Source organism: Clarias gariepinus, chromosome 4, assembly GCF_024256425.1.
Source record: "Clarias gariepinus isolate MV-2021 ecotype Netherlands chromosome 4, CGAR_prim_01v2, whole genome shotgun sequence".
Classification (NCBI taxonomy): Eukaryota; Metazoa; Chordata; class Actinopteri; order Siluriformes; family Clariidae; genus Clarias; species Clarias gariepinus.
This window is the reverse complement of record NC_071103.1, coordinates 23,163,404-23,182,793: the sequence shown is the minus strand read 5'-3', so window position 1 is coordinate 23,182,793 and position 19,390 is coordinate 23,163,404. Positions and strand designations below refer to the sequence as shown.

Below are 19,390 nucleotides of genomic sequence, written 5' to 3'. Positions count from 1 at the left end.
AAGAAATATTTAATCCACCCTAATATCAAATATTGTTCCAAGTTTATTTCAATAAAGTTTTCTTTTCAAAACGTGCATTTCCCGGGAGTTGTGTGACGCATGCGCGAACTCTGGATGTATGTCAAATTCTTTCACAATCCGTAAGCAAGTGCACTGTGTCATGTGTAAAATGAGGGCCCCCGCTTGCTAACTAGTGCGCTTTTTTGAGCAATAGGCGGCCAAATATAACTCAGCCTGAGTGAGAATTCTGCGCGCGGGGAATACAGACATTAAGCGCGGCACCAAGAAACACAACAGTGCATGCTGTTATTGTCTATCGAAGGCTGTTAGTTTCTTTCTCGTATTGTGAAGAGATTTTTGTTCATAGTGATAAAATGTGGAACCAAGGTATGCAGCTTTAATAACTTTAATGGCGGTAACCTTTTTTTTCACGACAGCTCGTGAGCCACTGGCTAACAACCCTGAAGAGAAAACAGCGTGCTAGAGCTAACGGTGTATTCAAACACACCGGTTTACTAAGTTCATATACAGAGACATTTTAATGCACTGCTGATAATAAGAGGGTTTAACGTTCATTGCTTGACTAGCTTTACACATTATTGTCACCATATGCTGAAAATAACTTTAGAAACTGTCTAACTTTAGTTTTGAGAGACAGGTTATAGCATTTGTTTAGCTGGACTTTTGCAGTTAGCTTTTCTGGAAAAAGCATTCCAAAGTAACCCAATTACACAGGGGGGTTTTCTTGTTATTAAGAGACTTCCACCTGCCTAGTACAAATATTGTAGTTCCCCTTGGGGTGGCCAACAGCTCTTCACACCTCCGAAGTGTTGCGGGGTGAGGTAGTTTGATAATGTCTGGCAAGAAGCATGATTGCCCACTCTCAAATAATCCACTACAGCGTCATAAACAAGGCCAAAAAAAGCCCAGTTATTATTATAGTCTGTGACAGCCATAACGTTAACATGGTAACAACATTTGAAGCTTGAGTAAATACGTACTCTGGAATATAATACTCACAGCTCTAAAACACATACACAGTACCCGTCAAATGTTTGGACACACCTTCTAATTCCATAGTCTTTTCAGATTTTTATTTCTTTTTACATTGTTAAACAATGCTGAAGGAATTCAGAATTCATTTAAATAGCTGATATTGAGATGTCTGCTTTGTAAAGCCTACATGTCGACTCTAATTTAAGGTGTTGTTAATTGATGATTTTTCAGGCTGGTAACTCTAAATTACCTTCTCTGCAGCAGATGTAAGTTTTGGTCTTGCTTTCTTGGGATGGTCTTCATGAGAGCCAGTTTCATCATAGTGCTTGATGGGTTTTGCAAATGCTCTTGAGAATATTTTTCTTGCAAGAAATATTATAGAACAACTGTCCTTTGTTTTAAAAATGCAAATTGACTGTTGTTACTTAAATTCGAATTTTATTTGTCACATACACAGTACAATATGCAGTGAAATGCTTGAACGACCGCCAGTGACCTTAAAAAGTAAATAAAAACTATATATAAGGAATAAATATTAATAAAAAGAAATATGAAAGAAAATAAATTTAACTAGTAAAATAAACTGTACAAATAAGGGCATAATAAAATATTACAAAATATAGGAATTTGGCGGGGGGAGTATATATAAAAATTTTAAAGTGGCAATGGCTGTGCAGATATGCATGAAAAGTGACTTAAGAAAGTGTCATGTGCAATGGTCAGATATAAATATGTATTGCATGAGTGTGTCCATGATTGTCCAGTCAGTGTTTAAAAGATATTACTACTGTGTGGTGGTGTGATTGAGAGACCTTATCTCCTGCGGGAAGAAACTCCTCCTCAGTCTCTCTGTGTTGGCCTTCAGGGAGCGGAATCGCTTCCCAGACCGCAACAAAGAAAACTGTCCATTGTTGGGATGGCTGAGGTCGTTCACGATCTTCCTGGCCTTGGTCCAGTACTGCTTGCTGTAGATCGAGTGCAGGTCAGGGAGCTCGGTGCGGATGATGCGCTCAGCTGATCGCACCACCCTCTGTAGAGCTCGTCTGTCCTGCATGGTGCTGTTTCCAAACCAGGTCGTGATGTTTCCCGTCAGGATGCTCTCTATGGTACAGGAGTAGAAATTCCTAAGCATATGTAAATCGCTAATGTGTCATTTCATAGTTTTGAAATCTTCAGTATTGTAAGGAGCAGGATTTTAAGAATGTATGCGGTTTTGCATGGAGGTTTGTGTAGGCAGTGTCAAATAACGAATCAGGGGAAAAGGATTATGTGAAGTCACATAAATATTTTCAAGTGACTTCAAAGAAAAAGAAGCCCAGTCTATTATATTATTATAAGCCGAATTGGCAACTGTGGCACCGTAGGCAGCAGATCCTTTAAGTTGTGATGTGAGGCACCTACAGTATGGATCGTCCAGCACATGCCACAGATGCTTGATCAAATTCAGATCAGAACAATTTAGGCGTTAACTCTTTAACATGCTCTTCAAACCATTCCTGACTTTTTTTGCATTGTAGCAGGGAGAATTATACTGCTGAGAGACGCCATTGCTATTTGGGAATAATATTGCTCTGAAAGGTTGCACTTAGTGTACGCCAACGTTTGAGCTGCGATTTTGTTTTTTTTGCACACTCGCATACAGTCTACATTCTATGTGTTTGGCTTGCCTAAATATTTGATGAGATTCTTATGAATCTATTTTTCCTGCTTCCAAAATATCAGCTGAAAGACCTCTCTGTTCACTTGCTGCGTGATATATCCCACCCTTAACATGTGAGAGACAGTCAATGTTATTTCTGTCTCATTTTCATATTTTATTCAGTGGTTTTAATGTTATGGTTGATTAGTGTGGCTGTTTTGTGTTTGTACACGTGACCAGTGTTGCCATAGTTTCATTAGAAGTACTAATAGGTAATACAAGCTTAAAAAGCAGCTGGAAGTCACCACATAATGACATTCTCCTTTTTCATATTAATGTTATAATCGTGAAGTCATGATCATTTACATGTCCAAAGTTTTTAAAGTAAGAAGGAAGAATAAGAGTTATGTTAAGAACAAAGTAATAAATTATTGTGGTAGGTTTAAACAAAAAAGTATATTTTTGTCATGGTACCACAAAGTAAATATTTATGTATTTAAATTATAATGTAATGGTAATAAAGTACTTGGGATAGAAATTTAAAGATAATGTTCTGGATGAGAAAAAACTCACTTTTGTAACTTGTGAGTACTAGGTGTGCAACGATTAATCGAGGTTATTGATAATCAAATAAAGGTCATCTATAATCAAATTAGTTGCAAATTACAAACTTAATTGTCGATTCGCTGATGACATCACGCTTGATTCTCGTGTGAACTGTGACACTCTCTAAGATCATGTAGATGGTAAAATTACTGGAGTGAAGTGAGTAATAGTGCAATGTCAGACACCTTCTTTACGTATCGCCATGCTGACTCCAAAATATATTTCTTTTTTTAAACACCTTCATAATAAAGATGAACCGGTCGATCGGCCATGGGCATCTATGAATCATGATAGTATCGTATCGGTAGGTGATTGGTGATTCCCATTCCTAGTAAATAAAGCAATAAAAAGAAAAAAAAAAGTACTTTGTCTTTCCTTGCTTTTAGATGTTTCATCAGGAAAGTTTATTAATATTTTTCCATTAAGTAATCATCTTTATTATCTTGATTGTTGGTTACCACATACACAAACTGATAACTAAATACGAGTTATTGAGTAAATGTGCCATTTCAAATGCGATAAATCATTTTCAATAATCAACCATTAAAATAGTTGCGACCCTAGTGAGTACAAAGAAAGAGAGTTTAATAGGATAAGATGGTACAAGCTGTGTTGACTAAAGATAGACCATGTGCAAGCTAAGTCAGGCTTTACATGCTGGCAGTGAGGTGTTTCACCTGAAACTGCTCGCATATCTCACATGGTATTTCCAGCAGTTTTGGTGTGAACCAAGGAGCTATATCAAGCCATTCATCAAATGCACACATCTGTGCAAAATAATTTGTTGCTATAAACATTTTAGATAGGTAAAATAATTGAAATAAGTTGCCAAAAACAAAGTTAAATGTATAGTTATTGTCCCGAGAAACGAGGATCGATTACCTGTGCACCGAATAACTCTACTACTACCCGTCTTGTATCAGGCTCATACGGAGAGGCGAGCATGGGTGGTGGATACACTCAGTCACCAGGGGGCTTTGGCTCACCTGCTGCCTCCCAGGGGGGAGAGAAAAAAGGGGTCAGTCTCTATTTTTCTTTTATGCGTCTCTGTCTGGTACATTTATTTTTACTCGTAGATCATTGGCAATCTAAATGTTTATCCTGTGTTACTTAATGGATTTTGGCATCGCTCACATTTTTTTGTGTGTGTTTTTTTTTTTTTTTTTTTTCTCCAGCGGTCAAGGGCACAGCAGATAGTCCCCTGCACAGTGTCACAACTCATGTCAGCAGCCCAGGCTGAGGATGTCTTCAGAGTAGGCGAGGTGGAGGTTGCACAAGTGAGTTTCATTTCTTATTCGTACACTCTAATAACCCTTCTTTAATTTTATTTAGCCAATTAAAGGGTTAAAAAAATATGACGTATAAATAGTTTCTCACATCTGATGTTACGTTATACATTTCCAAAGTGATGAAATGTTTTGTTTTTTTTGTATGTGTTTCATAGGTTACTATTGTTGGAATCATTAGAAGCACAGATAAATCCATGACTAACATCCAGTACAAAGTCGATGACATGACAGCAGCCCCTATGGATGTGAAGCAGTGGGTAGATACAGAGGTAGGCCCAAAGCTCATTCTCTCTCCCTTGGTGTGGCAGATCTCAATAGGCTAAAAAAGTATTTGATTTAATATTAATACACTAAACTCTGAGAACAAAAGGTGTTCCACACTATGTGTAAGTACATCAATATGCTGTGCAGTGTTTAATAGAGATTAAAGTTCACATGTAAAACCCAAGCTGCGTTTCTGTTTGCTTTAGTGATGTTTATGACCAACATAAGTAGTGATCTGATCGTAATAAGACAGCCCAGAGCTTAATGAAATTTTTAGATTAATAAGGTTAAAGTTTTAATGTCCTGGATGATAGAAACATACTTCACACTACAAAGCTTTTCGATTGCTGAACAAATTTAAAATATTCTCCATTACCTCTTAATTTTATGTGAGCATAATTCATTTAAGAACATTGCGTAGTTAAAAAAAAAAAAGAAAAAAATTAATGAAAGTTGGGAAGGATTAGTTTATTCTTCATTTAGTTTTATGTATTAGTATTCCTGTTATCTGTTTTATACATCCTTTATGGTGTCTGTGATTAAGACTCAGATTTAGTTCCACGTCAGGTTCATAGACCCAGATTTTATGCAAACTTCTTTCATTCAATTAAATCTGAGAAAGTTAATTTCTTTTAAATGTATGTACACATACAACTAATTTTAATTAAATAAAAATTTTCTGCGTTCTTGAAACTTAATATCCATTGTGTGCTCAGTGCTAATCTTGTACAGACAGAAAATCATTTACAGTTCTTTTTTGCATCACATCACCACAGGGACACAGGAAGGCATTTTACATTAGGGATGCTGGACTTGTTTATCATATTTATCAACAGCATACACCATGTATGTTGTCTCATATGGGGATGGTGTTACTTAATTTTCTATATCGACACAAATCTTATCATATCTGCATAACATAAAGAACAGATTTATTTTCAATTGTTAATTCTAATACCTTATTGCTTTTACAACACAGGGATCTTAAACAATAATCCTGAAGGCCCTGTGTTTAACAATGTTTAGTGATTCTTCTGCTCAAAGTCACAGTTGATTCACCTAATCTGTTGATTACTAGGTTCAATGGGTATGTGTAGGTGTTGGTGAATTACAAACTATAAAAGACAATTTAAAATTTGTGGAAGTCATTTTGAGTGTTGGCTCAAGTCAATATGTTTCCTGACAATGGAGCAAGTTCCTGTTATCACTTATGTTATAATTGCTATATGCAGTAATTTCTTTATCGGCAGAGAAAGAATTTTCCGTCTTATAATGAGAGATAAACACCTTATTACCACAGGACATAACCCCTTCTGAACATGCAAATCTCATAGACTTCCTTAACATAAAACATTACTTAAAAAAGAAATTGTCATGTGTTCTTTAATAAAACTTTAAGAAAAGTTGTCTGACAATCAAATGATAAAACACTTTAAATATAAAAATGTAAAGTTCATTCAGCCTATTTGTTTATCTATATATTATAGTTTTTATAGCAGCAGTTGTAGATGAAAGCACCTGTAGCCTGAGCACATGTACTTCCTGTGTCTTTATACTGCCATGAATAGAGAAAGAAGTTGGGTTTTCTTTGTCTTTCGAACAAGTGAAGGAGAAAATCTAGCCTACCATGGATAAAATAAATCATCTTGACTTACTGTCAGTGCCCTGGCTACTGGTTTATACCCCCATGTAATCAGTTTCATCCATTGAAACGTCTGAATGCAAGATAATGAGAAAAGCATATGGAGTTCCTATCATTTGTGCAATTGTATACAAACAAGTAACTTTAAAAAGCCAGTCCAGCAAGTCCCCTACATACGAACATTTGTGTTATGAACTTTCAAAGATATATGAACATGCGTTCAATTGCAGACGTTAGATGTACGGCATACATCATCAAGTGCGTGCAGCGTGCATCCCAGGATGTCCAGAAGCGGTAATAAAGCTGGTACTGCTAAGAAGTGAGATGAAAAGATGGCAGATATTGCCCATATTTTAACACAAATTGTTCAACCATCGGCACAATTCTAAAGAACACAGAAAGGATCATGGGACATGTTAGTTTTATACTGTGTATAGCCAAGTGTGTTCGTGTCCTAGTCCCTAGACAATGTTTGTTGGACTTACAAATTGGACTCTCAGAACAGAACTTGTTTGTACGTTGGGGACTTCCTGTATTTTTTATTTGATGCTTGGTATATGGCCAAGCTTTTCCTAAATTTTGTACAATGTGTAAGTACAAAATCTGTTAATTTCTTAAAAAATGGTACGTTGTCACTTTTAGGATCCGAGTGTGGACAGCTCAGTCATTCCTCCGGACACATACGTCAAGGTCTCTGGCAACCTGCGTTCTTTTCAGGTAACGGTTGATGCTACCTCTTTTTATTTTTCCTACTACTTATTTTTAATTGTAATTCCAAAAATATTAAAGTAGTTTTGAATGCACTTCAGGAATATGCCACTGTTTTTTTTACTGCCTGAGCTGATGCAGTATGGACAGGGGACATTGCTACATTTCTATGTATTTTCTTCTTTTAATTCTTAGGCCCCAATTCTCTGAGCGGTAAATGATTTTGTGAACATTATAATACTTGCCTTTGAGGCCTTGTTATGGATAGATGGATTAGTAATTGTTCTCCCTGTAGATGCAGTAATTGCAGAATCTTTTTGACTGTTTCCAAAATCTGGACTTCCCATTCTGATTTTTTTCTCAATTCCAGTTTTTTTTATTTCTACCAACTGTAATTCACAACATATATAAACAGTTTTGTAACTTTTTTTCTTTAATAAACAATACAGTTGTATGCTCTATAACATTTACATTTATTTATAACATTTACATTTTGTTCCAACCTGCACAAGGTCACAGGTCTCTCACTTCAAAATAAATACAAATCTCAAAAAAAAAAAAAAATCTGGTTGGGCTGGTTAGCGAACCTTCATACTTTTATGGCACTGAACACTTTGCTTTGAAACCATTGAGTATCCAGTACCAGATTTCTACACCTAAGTATTCATTTTAATCAGCACCAGTAATTAAATTCAGTTCAGTTCCATGCTCATTTAACAATAATCACTGTTGTAAAGAATTAAAAGATCAGGTAAATAATTGAAAAAATTGTGAGAAATATGCATAAATTATAAATTATTATTAGTTTGTCCTTGATGAACAAGCTGAGGGTGACGGTTACCAAAACCTCTTCTTGAGATGACAATACGACAAAACCTTGAGAGAAACCAGACCTGACAGGGAACCCATCCTCATTTGGGTGATAACGGATAAAAGGAATTGATTTGCGTCATGCTCTGTGCTGTGGGACTGAAAGTTCAGTATAAAGGGAAGGTGTTATCGTTAATAAGAAGTCTGCTTTCATTGTTAGAGACGCAAGTACGAAAATGTATGTGTGAATTTCAGTCCTAAACCATTGAGCGACTGCAGTCTCAAGACACGCATGTAGTCATTTAACAAGCCACCATGCTGATTCAAATGCGCAGAGGCAGAGCTCACATAAGTTGTATTTTGAGTGGCTTGTTTATAGTTTCTGTCACATGTTTGGTGTAAACAACTTATTATTAATGTATTAGGTGTTCTGTCGGTGACTTAAACTGGGATCCTTATGTAACTTTCAATCTTATTTGAGTGTATCTTTAGCTTACAGCCAGAGAGAATTGGAGCAATCAGATGCTAAACAGTGTTAAAGAGGTGCAGCTGGTAATATGAAGGGTCCAAGTTCAGTTCTGGCTTTCATACATTTTTATTTATTGCTGATAACAGACTGTTGTGCATGAGCACGCTGAAACAGCACCATTTATTTCATGTGCTCATTTTTTTTTTGCAACAAAAGAAAATGTAATTAACATGCATGTTGTGACCGTGAGCAGTTCTCTTTGTCTATTTATATAGCCTATTCTGTGAGCCTGTTCTCGCTCCCTCTGTCTTTCTCTTTAGTCAGCTCTGAGGGGGATCTTGTTCATTCTGATGTGTGTGAACTTTGAGCTAACACTTGTGAAGTGTGAATTTGCAAATACTGTTAACAGGCAACTTTGTGTTGTGGAAAATGGGTTTATTTTTATGTTGTAAAACAGTTTGAGTGCACAAATGTCAGGTTGCTGAGAAATCAAATTAAAGTGTTGAAGCAGATATTAAGCCACACTGTTTTAAAAAAGTTTATACTCTTATGACATGAAGTGACTTTGAGTATGTAAGCAAGCAAAAGAGATGAAAATGGATATGTACTGTAGCGTATAATGTATTTATCTTTTAAATACAAAAGTTGTTGATGCAAGACACCAATCTATCACTTTACAGGTAATTTTTATTGATAATTGTATTTCAAAAGATGTTTGTCATTTTGAGCTGTCAGTGCATCTGTTTTCGAATGTATATTGTTTTAGCGTAACCACCAAGCATGTAATAACTCCTTCCCCTCCCCACCCTGGTACCTGTGGTTACTGTAAAGCATTGTTTATATGTGCACTACAGTTCTGACTTTTGACAGTTGATTTTAAAAGGGCTATATACATGTTTGTTTTTTTCTTTACTGTCTATTTTCTTTACATTTTATGTATTAACATTTGAATGTAGCTTCTAGATTTTTGCATAGAGCTTGTCATTTGAAACTTCTTTTTTTTGTGTGTGCGTAAAGAATAACAGGTCTTTGGTGGCATTCAGCGTTCGGCCAATGGAGGACATGAATGAGATCACTTCTCATATGCTAGAGGTTGTTCAAGCTCATATGCTGCTCAGCAAACCACAGGCCATGGTGAGAAGTCCTTTACTTATCCACAAACCCGTTGTACTTCCTGTGCAACAGCAGAACTGCACACCAATGAGTTCTTATACATAGCACTCTTATGTGTTAATACAGCACTGAACATGCTTGGACTAAATGTTTAACAGGTTACCTGTTATTGATTTATCATTTACAATATGGCAACATTTTATAAAAGAAACTTATTTTGACACATATTGCAATTGTGATTTAAACTACGTTATGTAACTTAAATGTACTATTTTGTATTTAAACATATTTATCTACTCCAAATAACTGCAAATAATTCCATTAAGAGGATATTTGCCAATATTTTTGTATCATATTAAAAGTTATTTTAAAAAATAACATATACTTAAATTATTTACATTCTCGCTGTAAATTCCTGACTATTTATTTTACTTGTAATAAATACAGACTAAATACTATTATACAATTGCACAGGTCCATATTGCAATTTAGATTTATATATGATTAATTTTTTGGCTTTAACACATAATTAGAATGAAAGAATAGTAAAAAATAAAATAAAAAAGCTCGTCAAAATAAAAAAGCTCGTCAAAGTGCAAAAGGTTACCCAGCATATTTGGTGGTATTGATATTTTTCAGATGGGGGTAGGAGGAGGCGTAAGCAGCAGCATGGTGCCTATGTCCCGCTCTGGCCCAGGTGGCACGGGCATGAGTGGTGGCTACTCTGGGGCCAATGCCATGGCCAATAATGGATTAAATCCTAATCAAAATCAGGTAAAATTTACAATAAGTGAATGATCACCAGAATAATTATCTTCTTGTGTAAAGATGCTCAAATGTGTTGTGGTGTTGGAAAAGTTTCTTTTGGTATTTAATATTTGTGTCTTTGTGTTCACCGCCAGAACACATTGTCAGTAAACGTATACACATTAATATCTGTGTTGTATAGGTGTTATGTCTGATAAAGAGCTGCCCAGAACCACAGGGGATCAGCATACAGGAGTTGAAGCAAAGACTAAGTGGCATGAGCATGACTATAATCAGGTATCTTTCTCTGTGTTATGCATTTGCCGACACAATCATGCCTATCTATACACAATTGGGCATTTTGTATAGCATAAACTTTAGTGAGGTTGGCTATCCAGCATTTTAAGTGCATTTCGTGAGTGAGTAAAAATGTTGGCATAGCTGCCAACATTGTGTAACCCTCAGCCTGCAGTTAAACATCATTTATCAAGTACGGATGGTTCATTTTATAGAGGACATCTCTAACACCTAAATATTAACATTTACCTTAATCTCACTACTAAAATAAAATGGAAATTTCGCATCTCAAAATTGCATGCATCAGTTCACAATGAACTACTCCATGCCTAATGTGAAGATTATTTGATTTTACTATAGCAAAAAGCAAATGCTTTTTTTTAAATTACTTGGAAGCTACATGAAGCTAAGGAGTTTTTATTCATTATAAATGGTCCATATCCAATTGATGAATAATCAGACTCTCATACAGCAGGGCACAGTGAAGATCTGACCATTTTATTGTATAATTTAATGTAATTGCTCTTTAAAGTAATGAATGAATGAATGAATGACACTCTCTGGTAATGGCTAAAGCAGACCCAGTTCAGTTAACCAGTTGTCATTTTTTGGCCAGATGGAGAGTAAGCGATGCAACTTTTTAGAGTGATGGTGAACGAGAGAGAAAAGCACAATGCATATCTGTATAATTATAGGCAATGAAAACTTCATCCATGGTTGTGTGACTGCAAGATCTTAACAGCTGTTTCCTCTGCACAAACAACCTATTTGTTTTGGTGTTTTGCAGTGATGATCACAACACATTAGCTTACGTTTCCTGAATGGGTGGAATGTCTGAGGTTCCAAAAATAAATAATAATTTTTTTAATCTTGAAAATTTAGTATTAAAATTTAGTGTATTTTTACATTTATATTCATTTAAATTTTAGTGCTGTAATGAATTGTGCCACTTTTACTAATTGAAAGAAATGTATCTCCCCAGGGAGCAAAATAAATTTAGTAGACAACATTGAGTACAAATTAAGTTCTTAGGCATTATTTATACAAGTATACAGTATTAATGTACATTTATTAGACATTGAGTTTCTTTTCATAATTTTCCACCAACAGAACAGAATTAGGTCCAAATTGAATTTTTATTTACGTTATACTTGTTTGAGTTAGGTTACACTCACCTAGATAAAAATCCATTACGTGGTCATGTGCCTTGAATGAGAACGTGCAAGTTTAAAGTCATAAAGCTTTTTGCCTCTGTGCATACATAAGGTGCCTGCTGATGTCAGTCAGCACCAGCAGCTCGGGGATTTCATAGCAGCGCTAGCATTACGTGATAAAACAGATAAAATTAGGTGTCTGGCTTTCTTTCTTCTTCTAAACTGCAACAAATGCAGCTGACTAACTGCATGCCATTCTCCAGAGAATAATCCCAAGCATATCTTTACCAATATTGCATCCATTGTTTGAAATTATTGAGACCTTGCTCGAACTTATGATGTCTTTTAACCCAAAGAGTGCAACCACAGATAAATCAATGTGCACATGCTGCCACATTAGAGTCAGATAAAAAGCACTTGTAATTGAGTGTTAACCATCATGCAAAGGTCACCTTACCCAAAACAAAAAAAAAACACAGTTGAGCAATGTAAGTTGTAATGTGAACCTTATTGAGGTCTGGATTCTGGATTAATCCTAATCAAAGTGTCATTCAACCAGGCTAATAACTGCAAGGACCACTGTAAGTAAAATGAAAGTAACAGACCCCCTGTCTGCATTATAGTAAATAATTTTTTTCTGTTGTAATGACAGGGACGTTGTGGACTTTCTCAGCAATGAAGGACACATTTTCTCCACTATCGATGAGGATCACTTCAGATCAACAGATCAAGAGGCCTGAGGACCATCTATCATCTTTAAGCACTGCAAAACTAGATTAAACTATGTTCATCTATTTTAGCACGTTATATGTACTGCTTCGGCAAAAGCATGTTACATAATCAGTGCTATAAATATTTTAAGAGCAGGAAATTGTCAGCCTAATGTGTGTCCATATTCAAGATGAGAAGTTATTCATGCTGATCTCAGAGTTTGTGAAGGGAAGTATAAAAGTAGAAAAAAAAACTATCTTTTGGTATACATTTTAATATTAATGTACACGGTGTCCTTTAAAACATTTATATTCCTAAATAAATGGTAATAACTTGTAAAAGTCTGTCTTTCTTCTTTACATTTGTTCATTTTCTTACAGACAGATAAAAAGGAAGTTTAAATACAATCTCATTTTGTACATTGTACATTTCACACCACATAAAGGAGGTGCTTATCTCTTGTGTGGCTTTTGGTGTCATTTGTTTCCCCCAAGCTGATAAAGGTCTAGTAAAACATGATATGATCAAGAGCATTTAGCATGTCTTCCACAGGTTCATAGTCATGATCGCTGTCCGATGACTTTCTTGCTGTTTTGATTAAAAAAAGGGGTGCAAAATTAGTCAAAAGCAATATTTCTCTGTTGGCCTTAACACTGATGGCATTAAGATTTTTTATAAGAGTAAAAAATCTTGTCAAATGAGCACTGACCTGGTTTATGAGATTTTTCAGGCTGCTTCCTTGGGGATTTTGTATATGTATTAAGAATGGCCAGATTCTCTGTAACAGACTTTCTAGGAACCAAAGGAGGGGGTACATCATCTGTCTAATTTGCATAAAGGAAACATAAACAGCAGAGTTGGAAAGTTGTTAATGTATCAGTAATTCAAGTGAATAAAAGAGGAAGTGCTTGTTCTAAGTTTTTGGTAAATCAAGACTTGATTTTTGCTTTCAAAATCAATTGGACCATGTTTTGAGTACAGCCATAGCTAAAAGTCAGTTTGTTTGTTTTTTACTTTAAAAGAGCACTTAGCAATTAATATATATTTGATTATTTTCTTTTCACGTAAAAGAAAATAAAGTAAACAGTGAAATTTGAGGTTTATGTGAAAAACACTTACTTCATCTGGTGCCGGTGGAGCTGGCCCACGTTTTGTGAACAGAGGTGAACTCTCTGGTTTTGCACTGGGTAAGCTACTCTTAATGTGCAGATTGGAATCTTTAGGCACTGGACACACTTTCTGTGATTGCAAGCTCAGTGATTTGCGCTTAGGAGGACGTGGAGGAGGGGGAGCCATAGGTTTTTCAGTAAGCTTATGATATTCATGGTAGAAATGCTCTGTTACCTCAGTGACAGTCTGTTGGTAAATCTCTGGGTTCTTGCAATCAGGCCAGGGTAAAGGGTCTGAGGTGAAGGAAAGAGAGAGTTTCAGCCAACGAACAGGCAATTCGAAGCACCGCTCTGGAGTGTCAGGCAAGCTGACAAGCACAGTGGTCTCTTCTAGAGTTTCTTCCAATCTCAGAGCCGCTAAACCTCCCAGTGGATCTTTGTCCAGTGTTTTATCTTGATTTACCACTTTGACGTCCAGAGGAAAGGAGAATTTCTTGCCCAGTTCTGCTATAACATATTTTTTCTTGTCAGAAAGTTTTTCAACAAAATTGGCTGGAGTAAATAGAGGGAGGCAGACCTCACTTTCTCCATCATTCTCTTCATTATCATCATCATCATCATCATCATCATCATCTTCGTCCTCAATTCTTCTGCAGATCAGCCTGTCCACACACTGTCCAGCATCCAACTTGGTTTCTGACCTGTTTGCTGTCTGCAGTCTCAGAACCTCCAGCTGTTCCCCAACACTAAGAGCAGGCACTTCTTCCTCCTCAACTGCCTCACAATGCCTTGTGACAGATACTCTCAGTCCTGGAGAGCTACAGAATGCCACATACACTTCATACACTGAGCTAAACTCCCTTGCTCTTCTCCGTAATTGGCCACCATAGCCCTGAGAAATCAGGAAGTACTGCTGTGTTTTTCTCCCCTTTGGAGTACATGCTAACACCATCTTTGTTTTATTGCACCTGTGTAGCAGAAGATGCTTGCATTTTTGTAGCTCTTTAAACCAGCTGCAGCAAAAGAATGGATTAGCCTCAGGTCCCTCCAAGATCTCTGCCATAGTAGGGAAGGCCTCCCTTGGCTGAGCAACTACCTCAGCTAGAGATAGCGGAGTCACAAATGTTAAATGTTTACACTGTTCCGTCACGTCAATTACATCCACTTCCAAGCTGGAGGGAAACTTCACTATGTTCTTTCTCACTGTGAAAACAAGAAAAATAACCATGCTTTAAATACTAAAGAGGCTTATATACACAGTGAAACCTTGGATTGTGATTACATAATTCATTCCAGATTCCGTATACTAAGACATAATTCCGAAATAATGGAAACTCAGATGATTCGTTCCACTCCACAACCCAAAAATATTCATATAAAAATAGTTAGGAAAAAAATAAAGTAAAAAGAAAACAAATTAACCTGCACTTTACCTTTGAAAGGAATTGTAGCTGTAGTGATTGAGACCAGAGAGAGGAGAGGATGAAGAGGGGGGAAGGGGGCTACTGTGTAGAATGACTTTCACACACATACACACCCGCGTGTGCACGCACCAGCTTAACGATAGACTTTCACTCAACCAAGCGCGCACATGCATACACAGACACATAGACAGACACCCACTAGTTTGCAGGCAAAGCGGGGGTGGGTGCGACTGCTGTGTAGGACAACTTTTACACACACACACAATTTACCAAATAGAGAGTCACCCTCACAAGCGTGCGGTGATGCTTGGTACTCGTACATAAAGACTCGTTTGTTTATTAAATAAAAATTTATTAAAAATTTTTGGTCATTTTGCGGAACGCTCGAAAACCGGGTTACTCGTAATCCGAGGTTCCACAGTTCTTACAAACTAATGCTAGAAAAAATAAAGAAATATTGGGTGAGGTGCATTATTAATACATACTGTGCATGATGCCTTGGATTTGATAGACTGGACTGAAAAACAGAGGGTTGTCAGAGTTCTTTGATTTTGCCTTATAGAAGCGTCTCCTGCACAGCCTGTCTGAGTACATAATCTCATGAAGGGAATAACCACGGTCATTCTGACATTCATAAAATTCTCCATGGCATGAGAGGGGAATGCACACCTCTGCAGAGACTTGAAGCTGGCCTGTCAGCCTGCAGCGAGCAAACCTCTCCTCATCCTCATTGAGCTCCACAGATAGAAGGGTCAGCTCTGTTCCAGCCGGAACTGTGAAATTCTCAATGATCAGCTCATATTTGGTGAAGAAGCTGAATGAGCCAAAGGCATCCACACCAACGGGCAGTAGGCCTACCATTTCCTCTACTGTACTGTAAGGTAGATCCTCAGGAACCAGTGTGAACAAGGCTGGAAATGAGAATGAATAATAGGGAAACTGAACAATTGTCATGGCTAGTGGTACTTGAATACATTTTCTTTGCTATAGTTGGGTTTTCAAATATACTTGTTTTGTGCCATTATTTCAAGAATTCTGTAAGGTTTTGTAACCTGTTTCAGACATTTACAGTCACCCTTCACTGCATTTTATGGTATACTAAGTTACTAATAAGTGTATTCAAAGAGGTACACTTGGTTGGTTAACTTCTGTTATTTTACAGTACCAAGAAATTTGTACTTTTGTACAATTGGTCTTTTCACATTCTGTAAACTGTTAGAAATAAATCAAGTGAGATGATTAAATTAGTTTAGATACCTACCTGAATGATCGAGGGGCAGCTCAAATGATGTATTATTGCTAATGTCCTCACAAGAGACAGACAAAAGCTCGAAACCTGTTACCTTCACCAAGTCACCAGTAGACAGACAGACCTCACTTCCTGAGATCTCATACACTGAGCCTGTAAAACAATCCCAATCTCACTACTTTTTAAACAAAAAAAAAAAAAAACTAAATAAATACCTATAAACCATTAAAGCACTGGATAATTAGCAGACAATAAATTGGTCCATAAAGTATCACATTAATAAATGAATAATAAAATCCAAATTCCCATGTATAAACACTTAAAAAAGTAAAAAAAAAAAAAATTCTGCACAGACACAAACTGTATACAGTTCAGTGGGTGTTTCCTAAAATCATGATGAAATTAAAAGTTTAATTTAAAATTAGCATTCTTTGTATTTAATCTATTACTTATTGGTTTATTTAGCCAAAAACCTAAACACATAAAAAGGAAAGAATGAAAAGATTATCAACAATACATTTAGCAGACGCTCTTATCCAGAGCGACTTACATTTTTATTTCATTACAGCATGATTAAGGGCCTTGCTCAAAGGCCCAACAGTGGCAACTTGGTGGTTGTGGGGTTTGAACCTGGGATCTTCCGAACCATAGTTCAATGCTTTAACCACTGAGCTACCCCTGGTCCAGGGGTAAACAATAAATACTGCAGGGTTTAGACACTCCTTGTCATTTATATCTAACAGGGCTACACATTTTACAAAATCAGTAAATGGTCACATATATTTTTAAACACAGCCTCTTTCCTTTTAATATATAATCCATTCTTATATCCTGTAAAGTTATTCACACATGCCTAACCCCCTGTTTAATAGTTGATCTATTAATCTTTTTTTCAAAACACTGCAGTCGAATATTTGTTCTGTTTTAACAAAATTATTATATTTTGGGTACAACCCTGCAATAAAAAATAATAATAATAATAAATTAGGGTCAATTTGGAATGTCTGTTAAAATGATCTTCTCCTCCGCTTTAACCGCTTCTGAGAAAACTTTTACTTTTACTACATATCCAAATACAGTCCAACAGAGTCCCTTTCATCTCAGTGCATTTTGTGTACACATCTGGTATATGTAAATCATACTGATTATTGTAGCTGGAATTATATACTGTATGTTCTCCTTATCAATTTATATTGCATTAATCTATGTCTAGAGTTGATTGACTGTGTGTGTGTGCATGTGTGTTTGTGTCCTCTCCTAGGACTTCCTTCCATGCATTTATTTGGCAATTCTTAGGTGAAGTTAAAATTAAAAAGGTTATTAATAATTATTAATTAATAAAGATATTAGGTTTATATAAATATTGGACTTTCTCCTTTTTTTCCACCCATGCCTTAAATACAATGTCTGCTCTTTCTGGTACAAACTGGTTGTTTCCAGGACTGTATTGTGAGAACAAGCTAGGTTCTTTAAAGAACTTCTTCACATCCAACCATACCTTAATCACATTTTTAACAATCAGATTAGTATATTGGTAAAACATTCTGATCCATTTCTTCCCAAAGTTAGAGCATCTTTTGCTGCAAAAGAAACCCTTAAAGCCTTTTTTGTTGGGGAGCCCAGTAATACCAGATAGTATTTGGGCATTTCAATCCTTTATTATATGGTAAAGGCAGCAGTGGCAGTCAAACTCTAGAATGTGTTTTACCATACAAGTGCAATGAGATTGTGCTTTATTATTCAAATTAAATTTTGTCCTAAGTTAATTAAAAAAATTCTAATTTCTTAGCCCGTATCAGATATCTCAAGTGAAAGGGGAACATGAACTTAATGTCTTTCATTTTGTGAACTGAAATAAGTAGCAAACTGAAGTATGCAACTAGAGCTTGTACTGATTCAATATGCAGGATTCATCATACTAGGAAAAAAGCAGACCGGATATAGGAGAAGAAAAAAGAATGCGTTTGATCAGACTGTAGAACAAAAGGCATCAAACGGAATTGTTTACGTAAAAAGAGATTTTACAGTTTTACGCTTTATCAAATGTTTAGTAAGCAACCAAACAAAAAACAAAACAAAACAAATATAATTTGTTAAAGCTATATACACAAACTGTATATATATATATATATATATATATATATATATATATATATATATATATATATATATTTATTTATTTATTTATTTATTTTTTCCCCTAAAAATCTACTATTTACTGAGTACTATATGGTTATCGGAAAGAAAGGGTCATCTCCAGTCTGTTATTTTATTTAAGATTTTTTACCTTTAATTTAAATGCCTTAAAATGACAAAAGATTTTGAGGAGAATTAGAGATTTACTAACGACTGGGCAACACATTAATACTGGGAGGGAAGGAAATCTGCAAAACGATAAGATTTTCATAATCTTCCTATGATCCACTAAACTCAGTATTATAAAGGTGATGGTGAGGTCCACAGCCTTCTTACCTTGAAAATAAACTCCGGAGCAGACCTGCAGAATGCGCGGTAAGGACGACTGATGGACACTGCTGATGTACTCCTGAAGAGCCAAAACTCCACCGCTGTCCTCCATCTCTGAATCGCTTAATCCCTCAAATCAAGCCCAAACCTCGGCGCCTGAGCCGGTCAACGCAGTTAACAACGCGCAGTTTTTACTAAAGCACCAGAGATGTCGACTGGTTCCGCTTCATGTTAGTGTATAATAAGAGGTCTGGCCACTTCCTCCTAACGTTTGAGTTTCATTTAAGGAAATACGCCGAACACTCAACTTCTGTGAAAAGTTTTTCACACTTGCATGTCCTTCTAACCGCTGTCTCAGAAACAGGACGGGCACAAAATAGCCTACTGTCTTATATGATAATAAAGCGAAATAGGCCAATAATAATGAGAAAAAGGTTTCGTTAAACACGCACGCACGCACGCACGCCTATATACGCACGCGCTCACTCACGCACTATTTCCACACAGTAGATGCATTATAGTGGGTTTCCTCATAAACCTTCTGTTTAGCAAGAATATAACTTTATTTGCACTTGTTTACATTTACACATATACAACACACACAAACATACACCTATAACATTCTATTTCATATATACTCAGCAAAAAAAGAAACGTCCCTTTTTCAGGACTGTGTATTTCAACAATGTAAAAATCC

General features: G+C 36.1%; 2 protein-coding genes across 2 annotated transcripts; one reads left to right on the top strand and one right to left on the bottom strand.

Moving 5' to 3' along the window:
- Window positions 1-228: 228 nt before the first annotated feature.
- rpa2 (replication protein A2) lies at window positions 229-12,786 on the top strand. Its single transcript, XM_053494241.1, has 9 exons — window positions 229-387; window positions 4,165-4,259; window positions 4,417-4,518; window positions 4,686-4,799; window positions 7,079-7,153; window positions 9,441-9,557; window positions 10,176-10,310; window positions 10,486-10,580; window positions 12,387-12,786. Exons 1-9 carry the CDS (start codon window positions 375-377, stop codon window positions 12,472-12,474), a joined length of 834 nt encoding a protein of 277 aa, XP_053350216.1. The 5' UTR covers window positions 229-374; the 3' UTR covers window positions 12,475-12,786.
- themis2 (thymocyte selection associated family member 2) lies at window positions 12,700-19,129 on the bottom strand. Its single transcript, XM_053494240.1, has 6 exons — window positions 18,700-19,129; window positions 16,240-16,380; window positions 15,464-15,889; window positions 13,565-14,757; window positions 13,155-13,269; window positions 12,700-13,033 (listed from the first exon to the last, which is right to left on the bottom strand). Exons 1-6 carry the CDS (start codon window positions 18,803-18,805, stop codon window positions 12,951-12,953), a joined length of 2,064 nt encoding a protein of 687 aa, XP_053350215.1. The 5' UTR covers window positions 18,806-19,129; the 3' UTR covers window positions 12,700-12,950.
- Window positions 19,130-19,390: the final 261 nt, after the last annotated feature.

Coding starts and splice junctions, on each gene's coding strand:
- rpa2 (XM_053494241.1), top strand. Junction 4,260..4,416: donor AGGGGGGAGAGAAAAAAGGG/GTCAGTCTCTAT, acceptor TTTTTTCTCCAG/CGGTCAAGGGCACAGCAGAT. Junction 4,800..7,078: donor AGCAGTGGGTAGATACAGAG/GTAGGCCCAAAG, acceptor TGTCACTTTTAG/GATCCGAGTGTGGACAGCTC.
- themis2 (XM_053494240.1), bottom strand. CDS start 18,805: ATGGAGGACAGCGGTGGAGTTTTGGCTCTTCAGGAGTACATCAGCAGT. Junction 16,381..18,699: donor CTCCGGAGTTTATTTTCAAG/GTAAGAAGGCTG, acceptor ATTGTTTTACAG/GCTCAGTGTATGAGATCTCA. Junction 14,758..15,463: donor AATCCAAGGCATCATGCACA/GTATGTATTAAT, acceptor TTGTTTTCACAG/TGAGAAAGAACATAGTGAAG.